The following is a 13,271-nucleotide window of genomic DNA, read 5'->3' as shown; positions in this document are numbered from 1 at the left end:
CTATGATAAGATACTTGATTCATGGCAAATAGATGGGGAATCATTGGAAACAGTGACAGACTTTATTTTCTTGGGCTCCAAAACCACTGAAGATGGTGACTGCAACCATGAAATTAAAAGATGTTTGCTCCTTGAAAGAAAAGCTATGACCAACCTAGACAGCATATTAAAAAGCAGAGACATTACCAACAAAGGTCAATATAGTCAAAGCTATGGTTTTTCCAGTAGTCATGTAAGGATGTGAGAGTTGGACCATAAAGAAGGCTGAATGCCGAAGAATTGATGCTTTTGAACTGTGGTGTTGGAGAAGACTCTTGAGAGTCCCTTGGACTGCAAGGAGATCCAATCAGTCAATCTGAAAGGAAATCAACACTGAATATTCATTGGAAGGACTGATGCTGAAGCTCCAATACTTTGGCCACCTGATGCAAAGAGCCGAGTCATTGGAAAAGACCCTGATGCTGGGAAGGATTGAAAGCAGGAGGAGAAGGGGATGACAGAGGACAAAGTGGCAGGATGGCATCACTGACTCAATGGACATGAGTTTGAGCAAGCTCCGGGGGATGACGAAGGACAGGGAAGCCTGGCCTGCTGCAGTCCATGGGGTCCCAGAGAGTCAGACACGACTGAGCTACTGAACAACAGCCATGATAAGATGCAGTCATCTCACTGACTCCTCTCACCCCCTATAAAACAGCATTTATCAGGTCACATCCATTTTTACAGATAAGTGAACATTGCTTACTCAAAGAGCTCTCCCTGACACCCCAGACCAACTCATCTCCCACGTGTCCCTTCAATGCCACACCCTTCTCTTCCTGAAGTGTTTTCTCCAGGAAAGGTAGTGCACGACTACCCTTTAGGTGTAAGCGCTACGGCAGCAGGGACAGTGTCTCTCATCTTCCCCATTGTGTCCCCAGAAGCTAGAACTTGGCCTGTAAACACAACTGGAAACACCTTGAGGGGAAGGATTGTGTTGCATTTGTCTTTAACTCCAGAGCTTGGCCCTGGGCTTAGCTCAGAGTAGCAGCTCAATAATTGTCTGAGTTGAATTGCACTGTGGAAATAAAACTACTTAAGAATGAGATGGTTCAGTCGTTTGACTCTTTGAGACCCCACGGACTGTAACCTATCAGGCTCCTCTGTCCATGGGATCCTCCAGGACATTGCCATCTCTTCCTCCAGGGGATCTTCGCAACCCAAGGATGGAACCTGGGTTTCCTGCATTGCAGGTGTATTCTTTACCACTGAGCCATTGGGGGAGCCCCTAAAACTACATTGACATCAGGAGAATCCTTTCCAGGCCCCATTCAGGCTTTTTCTAGGGTCAGATGGTCTTGGGCAATTGTCCTCCCTAGTTTTGTCTTTCATCAAATAAAGTAATTGGACTCCGGGATCTTAGAAAACCCTTTCATCTGAAATGTTCTGTGATGCAGTTTTTCTCTTCTTAGAAATGCCTGATGAAAGTGGGAGGCAAGAACTTGAATAAGATGACTACATATATAAAAGGATATCAATCAACAGCTAATGGTTAAGAGAGGACCTCAGGGGTCACACCATATGCGATGAGATCTTCATTCTACCATTTACTAACTGGGGGATTGGAGGTGAGGTACTTAACTTCCCCATGCTCCAGTTTCTTCATCCAGAGCAAAAGCGAGGATTAAATGAGATCACATACCGAAAGTACTTAGCATGGTGTTGGGTATTTCATAAGATGGCAACAAATGTTCATTGGTATTGCACCAGAATTATTCAAATGGGGATGATTTCCATTTAAACGTATGTAAAGATAACTTAATGACATTTGCCATAAACTCACTCCTGTTTCTTCTTATGTTTTAGGAGACAAACCCACAAAGGGAAACAAGGTAAGAAAAAACATTAAAATGCATTTGTTACCCACTCTTTATTTTAGAACCATAGGAATATGGACAATGAGAAGGCTTAGATGGCACTTGAAAGATATACCCTAGAAGTTTGGTTGGGCTTTGTTGTTTGTCTCTAAACCAAAAAAAAAAATTGTTAACCATTAGCTCTGCTCAAAGAATAACTGTAATTTCTGGTTCTCTTTCCTTTTTCAGACTCCTTTACCACCTCCTCGGTAAGACACTGAAAAAGAGAATTTTGTTTCACAATATACTTACATGATTAGTTCCAGAATTTGAAAAGAGAAACACAGACATCTGACACTGAAAAACTAAAGAGTTGGTCAATGAACAAGAGTAAACAAGCCTCGTTCATCCATTTAATCATTCATTCATTCACAGTCATATAGTCAATATCCCTTCATGCATCCATCTTTAATGAACGCCTTGCTTCCCTGCTTCCTGTTTCTTTCCCTTCATTTAGTATAGAAGTCTCTCCCTCCTCTAAGTACAGAAGTCTACCAGAGTCCTGGCACTGGGAAATGCCTTCAAGGGACCAATAATATATAAGTATATATTTATATAAGTACTTATGTCTTTATACATAAGTACATGTATTTTATATACATGTTAATATGTATATGTAGGGCTTCCCTGGTGGTTCAGATGGTAAAGAATCTTCCTGCAACGCAAAAGACCTGGGTGAGACCCTTGGGTTGGGAAGATCCCCTGGAGAAGGGCATGGCAACCCACTCCAGGATTCTTGCCTGGAGAATCCATTGGACAGAGGAGCCTGGTGAACTTCAGTCCGTGGAGTCACAAAGATTCAGACAAAACTGAGTGACTAAGTATGCATATATATATATATATATACACACACACACACACACACACACACACACACACACACGACGGGGGATGGAGAAACCAACAGATTTGATTTCTCAGGCCCTGAGTTGGCCACTCTGTTGTCCTACTTGGGCCCATGAGGACCTCCATCACAGCACTTCCTACCATGGTGGGCCACCTTCTCACCGCTCCTCTCTTTGCCCTCCCAGAGGGCAGCTTTTTGAGCCAAGGTCTGTGTCTTTTTCTCCCTCTGCATCCCCAGCACCACCAACAGGGCCTGACCTACTCTGTGAATGACTGAGGGCCTAGGGGAATAAACTGGTGAGCGATTGGCTATGGAACATTGTCCCATTTCGTTGGAGAAATTCAAAAGCTCAGGTCTTCCAATCTGGGGCAAATGAAAGCCTGCAATCACAGTTTCACCCCCCAGGCAGCCTAAAATGTCAACAGCTGGCATAGACCTGTGAAACCCTGTAGCAAATTACATCACACTCTGGAAAAAAAACAGAACCAGACCGAAGGGCAAGCTGCAGGGAGAGAGACTAAGACTCGTTAGAATAATGAGTATTCTGACTTTTGAAGCTCCCTGTAAAGTAGTAAGCCATCCCCCAAACTGCCGTTTCCAACCCAAATCGGGGGACACAGAAGGCAGGGCTGTCTGAATTCTGGGTCTGAGGAGCCATCTGTATGGCAAAACTTCTCAGCTCCTCACTCTGACTCTTCTTTTTTTTTTAATTAATTTATTTATTTTAATTGGAGGCTAATTACTTTACAATATTGTAGTGGTTTTGCCATACATTCACATGAATCAGCCATGGGTGTACATGTGTTCCCCATCTTGAATCCCCTCCCACCTCCCTCCCCATCCCATCCCTCAGGGTCATCCCAGTGCACCAGCTCTGAGCACCCTGTCTCATGCATCAAACCTGAACTGGCAGTCTATTTCACATATGGTAATATACATGTTTCAATGCTATTCTCTCAAATCATCCCACCCTCGCTTTCTCCCACAGAGTCCAAAAGTCTGTTCTTTACATCTATGTCTCTTTTGCTATCTCGCATATAGGGTGATTGTTACCATCTTTCCGAATTCCATATAAATGCATTACTATATTGGTGTTTTTTCTTTCTGAGTTACTTCACTCTGTATAATAGCCTCCAGTTTCATCCACCTCATTAGAACTGATTCAAATGCATTCTTTTTAATGAGTGAGTAATATTCCATCATGTACACATACCACAGCTTTCTTATCCATTCATCTGCCGATTGACATCTAGGTTGCTTCCATGTCACTCTGACTCTTCACACAGGCCGCCGGTCAAGCCTCCAAAGAAGTACCAGCCCCTCCCCCCGGAGCCGCCGAGCAGCAGGCCACCATTCCCCCAGAGGCACACCTTCCCCGAAGCGCAGAAAGGGGCCAGGTGAGAGGCTTGCTGTTGCTGACAATGAGGTGACCAAGGTATGGGGGTGGGGGGGAAGGATGGCCACCTCTTGAAGTAGATTCCCCAGCCTGGTAGGGAGAGCCACCCCCACCTTTAGAGAAAGCATCTCAGAAGCCTGTAGTTTGACTCCTTCATGGAAAATACACTTTCTTTTTATGTCCTTCTTCCTTACATTGCAAAGAACAGGTTTTGGGGACCCAGCAGGATGGGGTTTGGATCCCAGTTGAGCCACTTCTGGCTGCAAAATTTCAGGAAGCTCTTAAATATCTCTGAATCCTGCATATTTATAAGAAGAAATTAACCATCCTCATGAGGTAGAATTGTGGTGAGGAGGTAACTTTTGTCAAGTTCTAGGGTAACATCTGTCACAGCATAGGAAAGAAGAAAGAACAATCACTTAAACAGCATCTCCTATCTGTACCTAACGGAATTAGACAGCCATAACCCTATTTTGTGGAGAAGGCAATGGCACCCTACTCCAGTACTCTTGCCTGGAAAATCCCATGGGCGGAGGAGCCTGGTAGGCTGCAGTCCTTGGGGTTGCTAAGAGTCGGACACTACTGAGCAACTTCACTTTCACTTTTTCACTTTCATGCATTGGAGAAGGAAATGGCAACCCACTCCAGTGTTCTTGCCTGAAGAATCCCAGGGGCAGGAGAGCCTGGTGGGCTGATGTCTATGGGGTCACACAGAGTCGGACACAACTGAAGTGACTTAGCAGCAGCAACCCTATTTTGGGGCTTCCCAAGCAGCACTAGTGGTAAAGAATCCACCTGCCAATGCAGGAGACGCAAGAGACTCAGGTTCAATCCCTGGGTCAGGAAGATCCCCTGGAGGACGGCATGGCAACCCACTCCAGTATTCTTGCCTGGAGAATCCTGTGGACAGAGGAGCTTGGTGGGCCACAGTCCATGGGGTCGCAAAGAGTCAGACATGACTGAAGCAACTGAGCATACATGCCCACAGCCCAATAAAGTTTGGTTTTCTAAGGCTTGAAAAGGCCAAAGTACCCACCCCAGTAGAGGTACATAATAGATGCCTGGAAAAAGGGCTCCCTACCCACAGGGCACAAAATGTGACTAAGATTCAGAGAAGTTAGGTGTCTTGTTAAAGTTATAGGGTTGGTAAATGACTGTTGGTGCGGGGCGGGGGGGGGGGGCAAAATATGCAAAGTCCATTGCAAGACATTGGGAATGCCACCAGAACTAAGAGAGCTTTGTCTTACTTCTTTTCTTTTCTTTTTATTGGAGTATAATTGATTTATAATATGTTGCTTTCAGGTGTACAGCAAAGTGAATCGGTCATTCATACACATATATGCACTCTTTTTTTGGATTCTTTTCCATATGGATCATTACAGAGTCACTGAGTAGAGGTCCCTGTACTATAGAGTAGATCCTCGTTAGTGAACTGTTTTGTATATAGCAGTGTGTATATGTCAATCCCAGTCTCCCAGTTTATTCTTCCGCCTCTTTCCTCTCTGGTAATCATAAAATTGTGTTCTACATCTGTGGCTCTATTTCTGTTTTGTAAATAAGTTCATCTGTACCATCTTTTTAGATTCCACATATAAATGATATCATATGATATTTGTCCTTCTCTGAGTGATTTACTTCACTCAGAATGACAGTCTCTAGGTCCATCCATGTTAATAATGCTGCAAATGGCATTATTTCATTCCTTTTAATGGCTGAGTAATATCCCACTGTATATATGTACATCTTTATACATTCTTCTGTTGATGGGCATTTAGGTTGCTTCCATGTTTTGGCTATTGTAAATAGTGCTACAATAAATATCGGGGTACTTGTATATTTTTGAATTATGGTTTTCTTTGCGTTTATGTCCAGGAGTTGTATTGCTGGATCTATTTTTAGATTTTTAAGGAACCTCCAGGCTCCATAGTGGTTGTACCAATTTACATTCCCACCAACGATATAGAAGGGTTCCCTTTTCTCCACCCCCACTGCAGCATTTATTGTTTGTAGATTTTTTGATTACAGCCATTCTGACTGGTGTGGGGTGATACCTTGTACTTTTAATTTGCATTTCTCTAATAATTAGTGACGTTGAGTATCTTTTCACATGCTTTTTGGCCATCCATATGTCTTCTTTGGAGAAATGTCTCTTTAGATCTTCTGCTCACTCTTTGGATTTTTTTGTTGTTGTTATTGAGCTGCATGAGTTGTTTGTATGTTTTGGAGATTGGTCGCAAAGAGTCGGACACGACTGAGCGACTGAACTGAACTGAACTGAAAGTAATGAAAATAAAAACAAAAATAAACAAATGGGACCTAATTAAACTTAAAAGCTTTTGCACAGCAAAGGAAACCGTAAACAAAATGAAAAGACAACCCACAGAATGAGGGAAATATTTGCAAAAGAAATGACCAAGACCTTTGCTTTAGGAAGAGAGCTTTGCATTTATTTATAGCTGTGCCCAGCTATGTCATCAGATGGCCATTGCTAATGACCACGTGGGAAAGACCACGTGAGGCTGTTGTGAGGTTGGAAACTTTATCTGAAAACAGAAGGAAGGCTGGAGATCTGAGTGTCTTTGGCCAGCTCGGGCTCTCTGCCTTCCTGACAGCTGCTCCCTGGGTCCCGTGGGCTGAATCACCCTCTGGAGCGACTGTGTTTACATCTGGGGATCAACTGCCCAGTGAAGGCAGCCAACAGCTGCAGCCCTTCCAGTTGGCCTTGCTCACCCCAGGTGGTGGGGTGGTCCCCGAGTCTGTGTTTCAGCCCCCCTTGGTCTCTGCTTGCTCTGCCCTTCTCTGCTGGGCATATTGTAGTCCGTGGGGTCGCAAAGAGTTGGACACTGAACAACAACAACAATAAACTTGGCTTTGCAAAACAATTGCTGAATTAGAGCCCTTCAGTTCAGGAAAATGCCATTTAGAGCACTCATTGACAGCCCGAAGCCAGGAGAGAACACTGATGTTTGGAGAATGTTGGTTAGACATTCTCAACCACTTGTGGGTCATCATTATGATTTTTACAATACCCATGTGCTTCATAGTTTTTGCTCAGCTCTTTTTTTAATTTATTTAAATAGATATATTTAAAAGGGAAACATAGCACTACCATAAGTAACCACAAAACAGTTTCTGAGCAAAACTTTCAGTCTGGAGGAGGTTTTTTTCTGTTAAAGGGGAAGAAAAATAAAGTTAGAGTGATGTTCAAGATATATGGGCTTTCCTGGTGGCTCAGATGGTAAAGAATCTGCCTGCAACACAGGAGACCTGGGTTCAATCCCTGGGTCAGTAAGATCCCCTGGAGGAGGGCATGGCAACCAACTCCAGTATTCTTACCTGGAGAATCCCATGGACAGAGGAGTCTGGCAGGCTACAGTCCATGGGGCTGCAAAGAGTCAGACACGACTGAGCAACAAACACTTTTAAGATATACTAACCACTGCGTGTAAACTCTCTCCTTGATATAATTAGAAAGATGAAAAAAAGAAAACTTTCCCACTCTGTATCCATTGTAATTTGAATGCCATGATACATGCACCAAATAAAAATCAGCCTGAGAAGTCAGGAACATAATCATTGCCTGCTGCAGCTCTAGCTACTCATGGGCCACTTTGGAGTCCTCAGCATTCTGCAAAAAGCAATGCTTCAATCCGCAGTTTTCTGATAAGGACACAGAACTGCAGACTGAGCTCTGAAATTTCCTTTAAGCTTCAGCCAACTCAGTGGCCCAAGGTGCAGGGTTCAGCCAAAATATAATTTACATAAAGTGTGTGCTATTTTAAAAAAAATTTACAGATGGCTAACAAACACATGAAAAGATGCTCAACATCACTCATTATCAGAGAAATGCAAATCAAAACCACTATGAGGTACCATTTCACACCAGTCAGAATGGCTGCGATCCAAAAGTCTACAAATAATAAATGCTGGAGAGGGTGTGGAGAAAAGGGAACCCTCTTACACTGTTGGTGGGAATGCAAACTAGTACAGCCACTATGGAGAACAGTGTGGAGATTCCTTAAAAAACTGGAAATAGAACTGCCTTATGATCCAGCAACCCCACTGCTGGGCATACACACTGAGGAAACCAGAAGGGAAAGAGACACGTGTACCCCAATGTTCATCGCAGCACTGTTTATAATAGCCAAGACATGGAAGCAACCTAGATGTCCATCAGCAGATGAATGGATAAGAAAGCTGTGGTACATATACACAATGGAGTATTACTCAGCCATTAAAAAGAATACATTTGAATCAGTTCTAATTGAAACTGGAGCCTATTATACAGAGTGAAGTAAGCCAGAAGGAAAAACATAAATACAGTATACTAACGCACATATATGGAATTTAGAAAGATGGTAAATAATAACCCGATTATGAGAGACAGCAAAAGAGACACTGATGTATAGAACAGTCTTATGGACTCTGTGGGAGAGGGAGAGGGTGGGAAGATTTGGGAGAATGGCAATGAAACATGTAAAATATCATGTAGGAAACGAGTTGCCAGTCCAGGTTCGATGCATGATGCTGGATGCTTGGGGCTGGTGCACTGGGACGGCCCAGAGGGATGGTATGGGGAGGGAGGAGGGAGGAGGGTTCGGGATGGGGAACACATGTATACCTGTGGCGGATTCATTTTGATATTTGGCAAAACTAATACAATTATGTAAAGTTTAAAAATAAAATAAAATTGGAAGAATAAAAAAAAAAAAATTTTACTTTTAATTAGAAGATAATTGCTTTGCAATGTTGTGTTGGTTTCTGCCATGTGAGTGTGACTGTGTTCGTCACTCACTTGTGTCCGACTCTTTGCAACTCCATGGGCTGTAGCCCACCCGGCTCCTCTGTCCATGGGATTCTTCAGGCAAGAATACTGGAGTTGCCGTTTCTTCCTCCAGAGGATCTTCCCAACTAGGGATCAAACCCGGGTCTCCCACATTGCAGGCAGATTCTTTACTGTCTGAGCCACCAGGGACAACATGAATCTATGTCCCTTCCTTCTTAAACCTCCCTCCCACCCTCTATTCCACCCCACCCCTCTAGATTTGTCACAGAGCCCTGGGTTGAGCACCCTGTGTTGAACACAGCAACTTCCCATGAGCTATCTATTTTACACAAGGTAATGCTTATGTTTCAATGCTACTCTCTCAATTCGTCCCACCCTCTCCTTCCATCTCTGTATCCACAAGTTTGATCTCTATGTCTGTGTCTCTATTCCTGCCCTGCGAATAGGTTCATCAGTACTGTTTTTCTAGATTCCATATACATGCTTTAATATGCGACTCTCATAAGTCTCTTCTGACTTTCTTCACTCTGTATAATGACAGATGAATGGATAAAGAAGTTGTAGTACATATATACAATGGAAGTGTGTGATATTTTTATCAACAACGCACTCATTTGCCTAACTATGGTTTTCCCTCTTCAACCTTGCTGACACCATATCAGCTCAGGCCATCTTAGTATGTATGTTCTGATGATTTGGGAGATGGAAAAAAATCCTTATACATGTTGAGAAACCGTAAAGAGAGAGAAAGTATGGATTATAAAGAAGGTACGCAAATTCACATTCATGAATGGAAACTATTTTAAAGTCTGAACTTTATTATTGTTATAGTTTTACAATATAGATATATAATGATAGGTATAATGATATAATCTATCATTATAGATATTGCCTTTGAGGAAAACTGAGTTACGGGCACATGGGATGTTTCTGTATGATTTCCTACCACTGTGGGAGAACTACAATTATGTCAGAATGAAAAGTTTAAGTTAAGGAGGGTGTGACTGTTAAAAGTGTTAAAAGTGTCTTGTAAGGTGTTCTTCTTCTCCAAATGGCTTTCACATGTATTATTTCATGAGAACCTTAACCAACCCTTTTCATTTCTGTCGGCATTTACCCGTTTCACAGATGGGAAAATGAAGCTTCAAAGAGGAAACTTTACTTATTGAGTGTGATGGAGCTCGAGGATAACAGAGCAAAGACTCAAATCCAATTCATTTGAAACTAAGCCAGAAACTAAGAGAGGTTCAGGAAGGGCTATTTTTACATTAAAAATAGTGTTATCCTCAAATACACAATGAGCACCAGTTATGCACAGGAAAGAGTGTGCAAAACTTTTATTGTGCAGTCAAGGACCACGTTTTATTTATTGACCATCTCCAGCAGCCAATCATGGGACAGTTTATGAGTGGAAAGATGCTCTCAGAGAGGCAGGTTGGGGCTAGAGGGGGAGGCCAGAGTACGCACCCTCACTCCTCCATTCTGTCACTTTGTGGGTCTCTCTGTCTTCATAAATCTCATTGAAAGGACCCCCTGAAAGCCCAATACCTTCATTTCACATGTGAGGGGGGCAACCAACTCGTGGGGGTCTTGTCACCACAGGCATTTCAATGCCCAAGGACATTTGTTGCTCCGAGAGAGGACATCTTACTTCCTAAGTGGATTCTCACTTAAAAATCCAGGTTTTGAAAGTTACCAGTTTCAAAGGCCAATTTTCCCGAAGTCTTAAATTTCCATCTATAAATATGTGCTACACTATGTTGCTTCAGTCGTATCCAGCTCTTTGCGACCCCATGGACTGAAGCCCGCCAGCCTCCCCTGTCCATGGGATTTTCCAGGCAAGAATACTGGAGTGGGTTACTATTTCCTTCTCCATCTATAAATATATTGCTCCATTTACAAATGGAATGCTTTTATCTAAACAGAAAGACAATCCTTCTGCCTGTCACATTACATAGGTTAAAACATAAGACCTTGAGGAACTCAGTTAAATATCCTTAAATTTTTGAAACGTCTTTATTCGCTTCATGTAATTGATTTTTTAAGTACTTCAAATGCTGACAGGGCAGGTTTAAACCCTAACAAGCCAAACTTTTAACATTTCATTTTTATAAATCTAATAAAGTGAATGTATAATTATAGAAAAATTCAAGTTCTCTTAAACAGTTGGAATGGTTTAGAAAAGAAGTTGAACATAGCTTGACTCTTATTAACTTAAAATCACAAGTCTAAAAGCAATTACCCATTTTAAATTGAAGCCACATGGCCAATCTGTCCGCATTTCTAAGATGCCAGAGTTTCTTAAACGTTAAAAACACCGAGATTGGCCTCATTTTAACCCCAAACAAATTAATACTTTGGGTGTCTGTTCTACTTTATTACTTCTATTCATATCTCTTTATCTTCCACTTGCCCTGCTAAGAGGGAGAGGCAGGGTACGGATGCATTATCTCAGATGGGCTGATGAAACAGGTTAAAAAAACACGGGACCTCGGCATACTCACTTCTTGCTTGGAGATCTAAGACCAGGGTATAGCTTCTGAGTGCCGTATGCTGCTGGCACCGTCTTTGCTGATACAGATAGACCTGTACCACCTGTACCACAGCCTTAAACTGGGATTGGTGTCGCAGCCTTCATCTCTCAATGTCTCTTCTGTTCCAGTCTTCTCACAAACAGAGGTAGACAGAGGTACATATCACCCCATCTCCCTTCATAGCCGCAGCTTCTGGCTTTGCCCACATTCTCACAATAGTGCCCACTGGATGCCCAACATTTTCCTTTTTATCTCCAGCAATGCTCACAATGAGGCTTCCCAGGTGGCTCACTGGTGAAGAATCTGCCTGCAGATGCAGGTGACCTGGGTTCCACCCTGGGGTTGGGAAGATCCCCTGGAGAAGGAAATGGCTACCCACTCCAGTATTCTTCCCTGGGAAATCCCACAGAGAGAGGAGCCTGGTGCGCTGTACTCCATGGGGTGGCAAAGAGTTGGACACAGCTGAGCGACTAAACAATAACAACAATTTTCACAATAAGCCTCTAGGATAAGTATCCTTGTGGCCACTTTCAGATGAGAAAAAATGAGGTTTAGAGAGGCTAATGAACTCAACTATTAATATAAATGAAAGGTTTGGAGTTTCTTCTGAGACCATCCGATGGTCCAAAGTCCACTTTATCAAAGTCCCTGTCGAATTCTTGATCATTCAGTTTCATGTTCTTTCTTGTCTCAGATCTCCTCTCATCATCAGCATCCTTTTTCTCACACAGGCCTTCCTGGGTCCTGCTGTACCACAGCTTCACACCTAAAATTCTTTATACTGCCTCAAAGTTTAAAAAAAAAAAGGGGGGGGAGTTTTAAAATCAAGGTAATAATAGCAGGTCCTTCTGTGCTAATGAAATTTGACATGGAAAACCAAATGTCAGTAGAAATGATGATGTTATTTAAATTCTTCTAAAATGAGAGGCAAGTTTATTCATGTCCTTTCTGTCACCACCTTTTATATTGGCTCGTAACTTCTTTTGCTTAGAAAATTATGAGAAAAATAACCTGGCTTTAATTTTATAGAACAGTGATAAATATCACACTGGACTATGGGCTATTAATTTGGCAATGAAAATGTAATCAAAGACCTTTAAGGGCTCAGAATGATTTTATTTTGATCATTATGAACTGTATTTTATGTAACATCATATTTCTTTCCCTTGCAGACAGATAAGCTTAAAGAATTTAAGTGAGGTAAGTAGCAATTCTGTCCTGCTACTGCTGCTGCTGCTAAGTCGCTTCAGTCGTGTCCGACTCTGTGAGACCCCATAGACGGAAGCCCACCAGGCTCCCCTGTCCCTGGGATTCTCCAGGCAAGAACACTGGAGTGGGTTGCCATTTCCTTCTCCAATGCATGAAAGTGAAAAGAGAAAGGGAAGTCGCTCAGTCGTGTCCAACTCTTAGCGACCTCGTGGACTGCAGCCTACCAGGCTCCTCCATCCCTGGGATTTTCCAAGCAAGAGTACTGGAGTGGGGTGCCATTGCCTTCTCCGAATTCTGTCCTAGGAAACAAAAAAGGGAATTTTTTGCATTAACTGTCTGTGATGGGCAAGATGCTTAATTATCATAACAGCTATGCTCAATATGTATTAATAGCCTATTTTTTTAAATTGTTTTTGATTGGAGGCTGCAGTCCATGGGGTCACAAAGACCCAGACATGACTGAGTGACTGAACTGAATTGAATTGCTTTACAATGTTGTACGGGTTTCTTCAATGTAAACAATGGAAACTAGCTGTGAATATACATATATCCCCTCCCTCTTGAGCTTCGCTGCCTACCCAGATCCAATCCCACCCTCTAGGTG

The 13,271-nt window shown here is 42.6% G+C and overlaps 1 protein-coding gene across 1 annotated transcript in view; it reads left to right on the top strand.

The window, feature by feature from the left end:
- The window catches only part of CLNK (cytokine dependent hematopoietic cell linker), a 209,291-nt gene that overhangs the window by 148,282 nt on the left and 47,738 nt on the right, over positions 1–13,271 (top strand). The window contains exons 9-12 of the mRNA XM_070372699.1: positions 1,846–1,871; positions 2,085–2,104; positions 4,029–4,139; positions 12,631–12,658. Coding sequence (XP_070228800.1) covers positions 1,846–1,871; positions 2,085–2,104; positions 4,029–4,139; positions 12,631–12,658 — 185 coding nt within the window. The remainder of the gene's footprint in view (positions 1–1,845; positions 1,872–2,084; positions 2,105–4,028; positions 4,140–12,630; positions 12,659–13,271) is intronic.

This window comes from Bos mutus, chromosome 6 (assembly GCF_027580195.1).
Source record: "Bos mutus isolate GX-2022 chromosome 6, NWIPB_WYAK_1.1, whole genome shotgun sequence".
Classification (NCBI taxonomy): domain Eukaryota; kingdom Metazoa; phylum Chordata; class Mammalia; order Artiodactyla; family Bovidae; genus Bos; species Bos mutus.
Note: the sequence above shows the minus strand (reverse complement) of the source record. Positions and strands in the feature narration are given on the sequence as shown.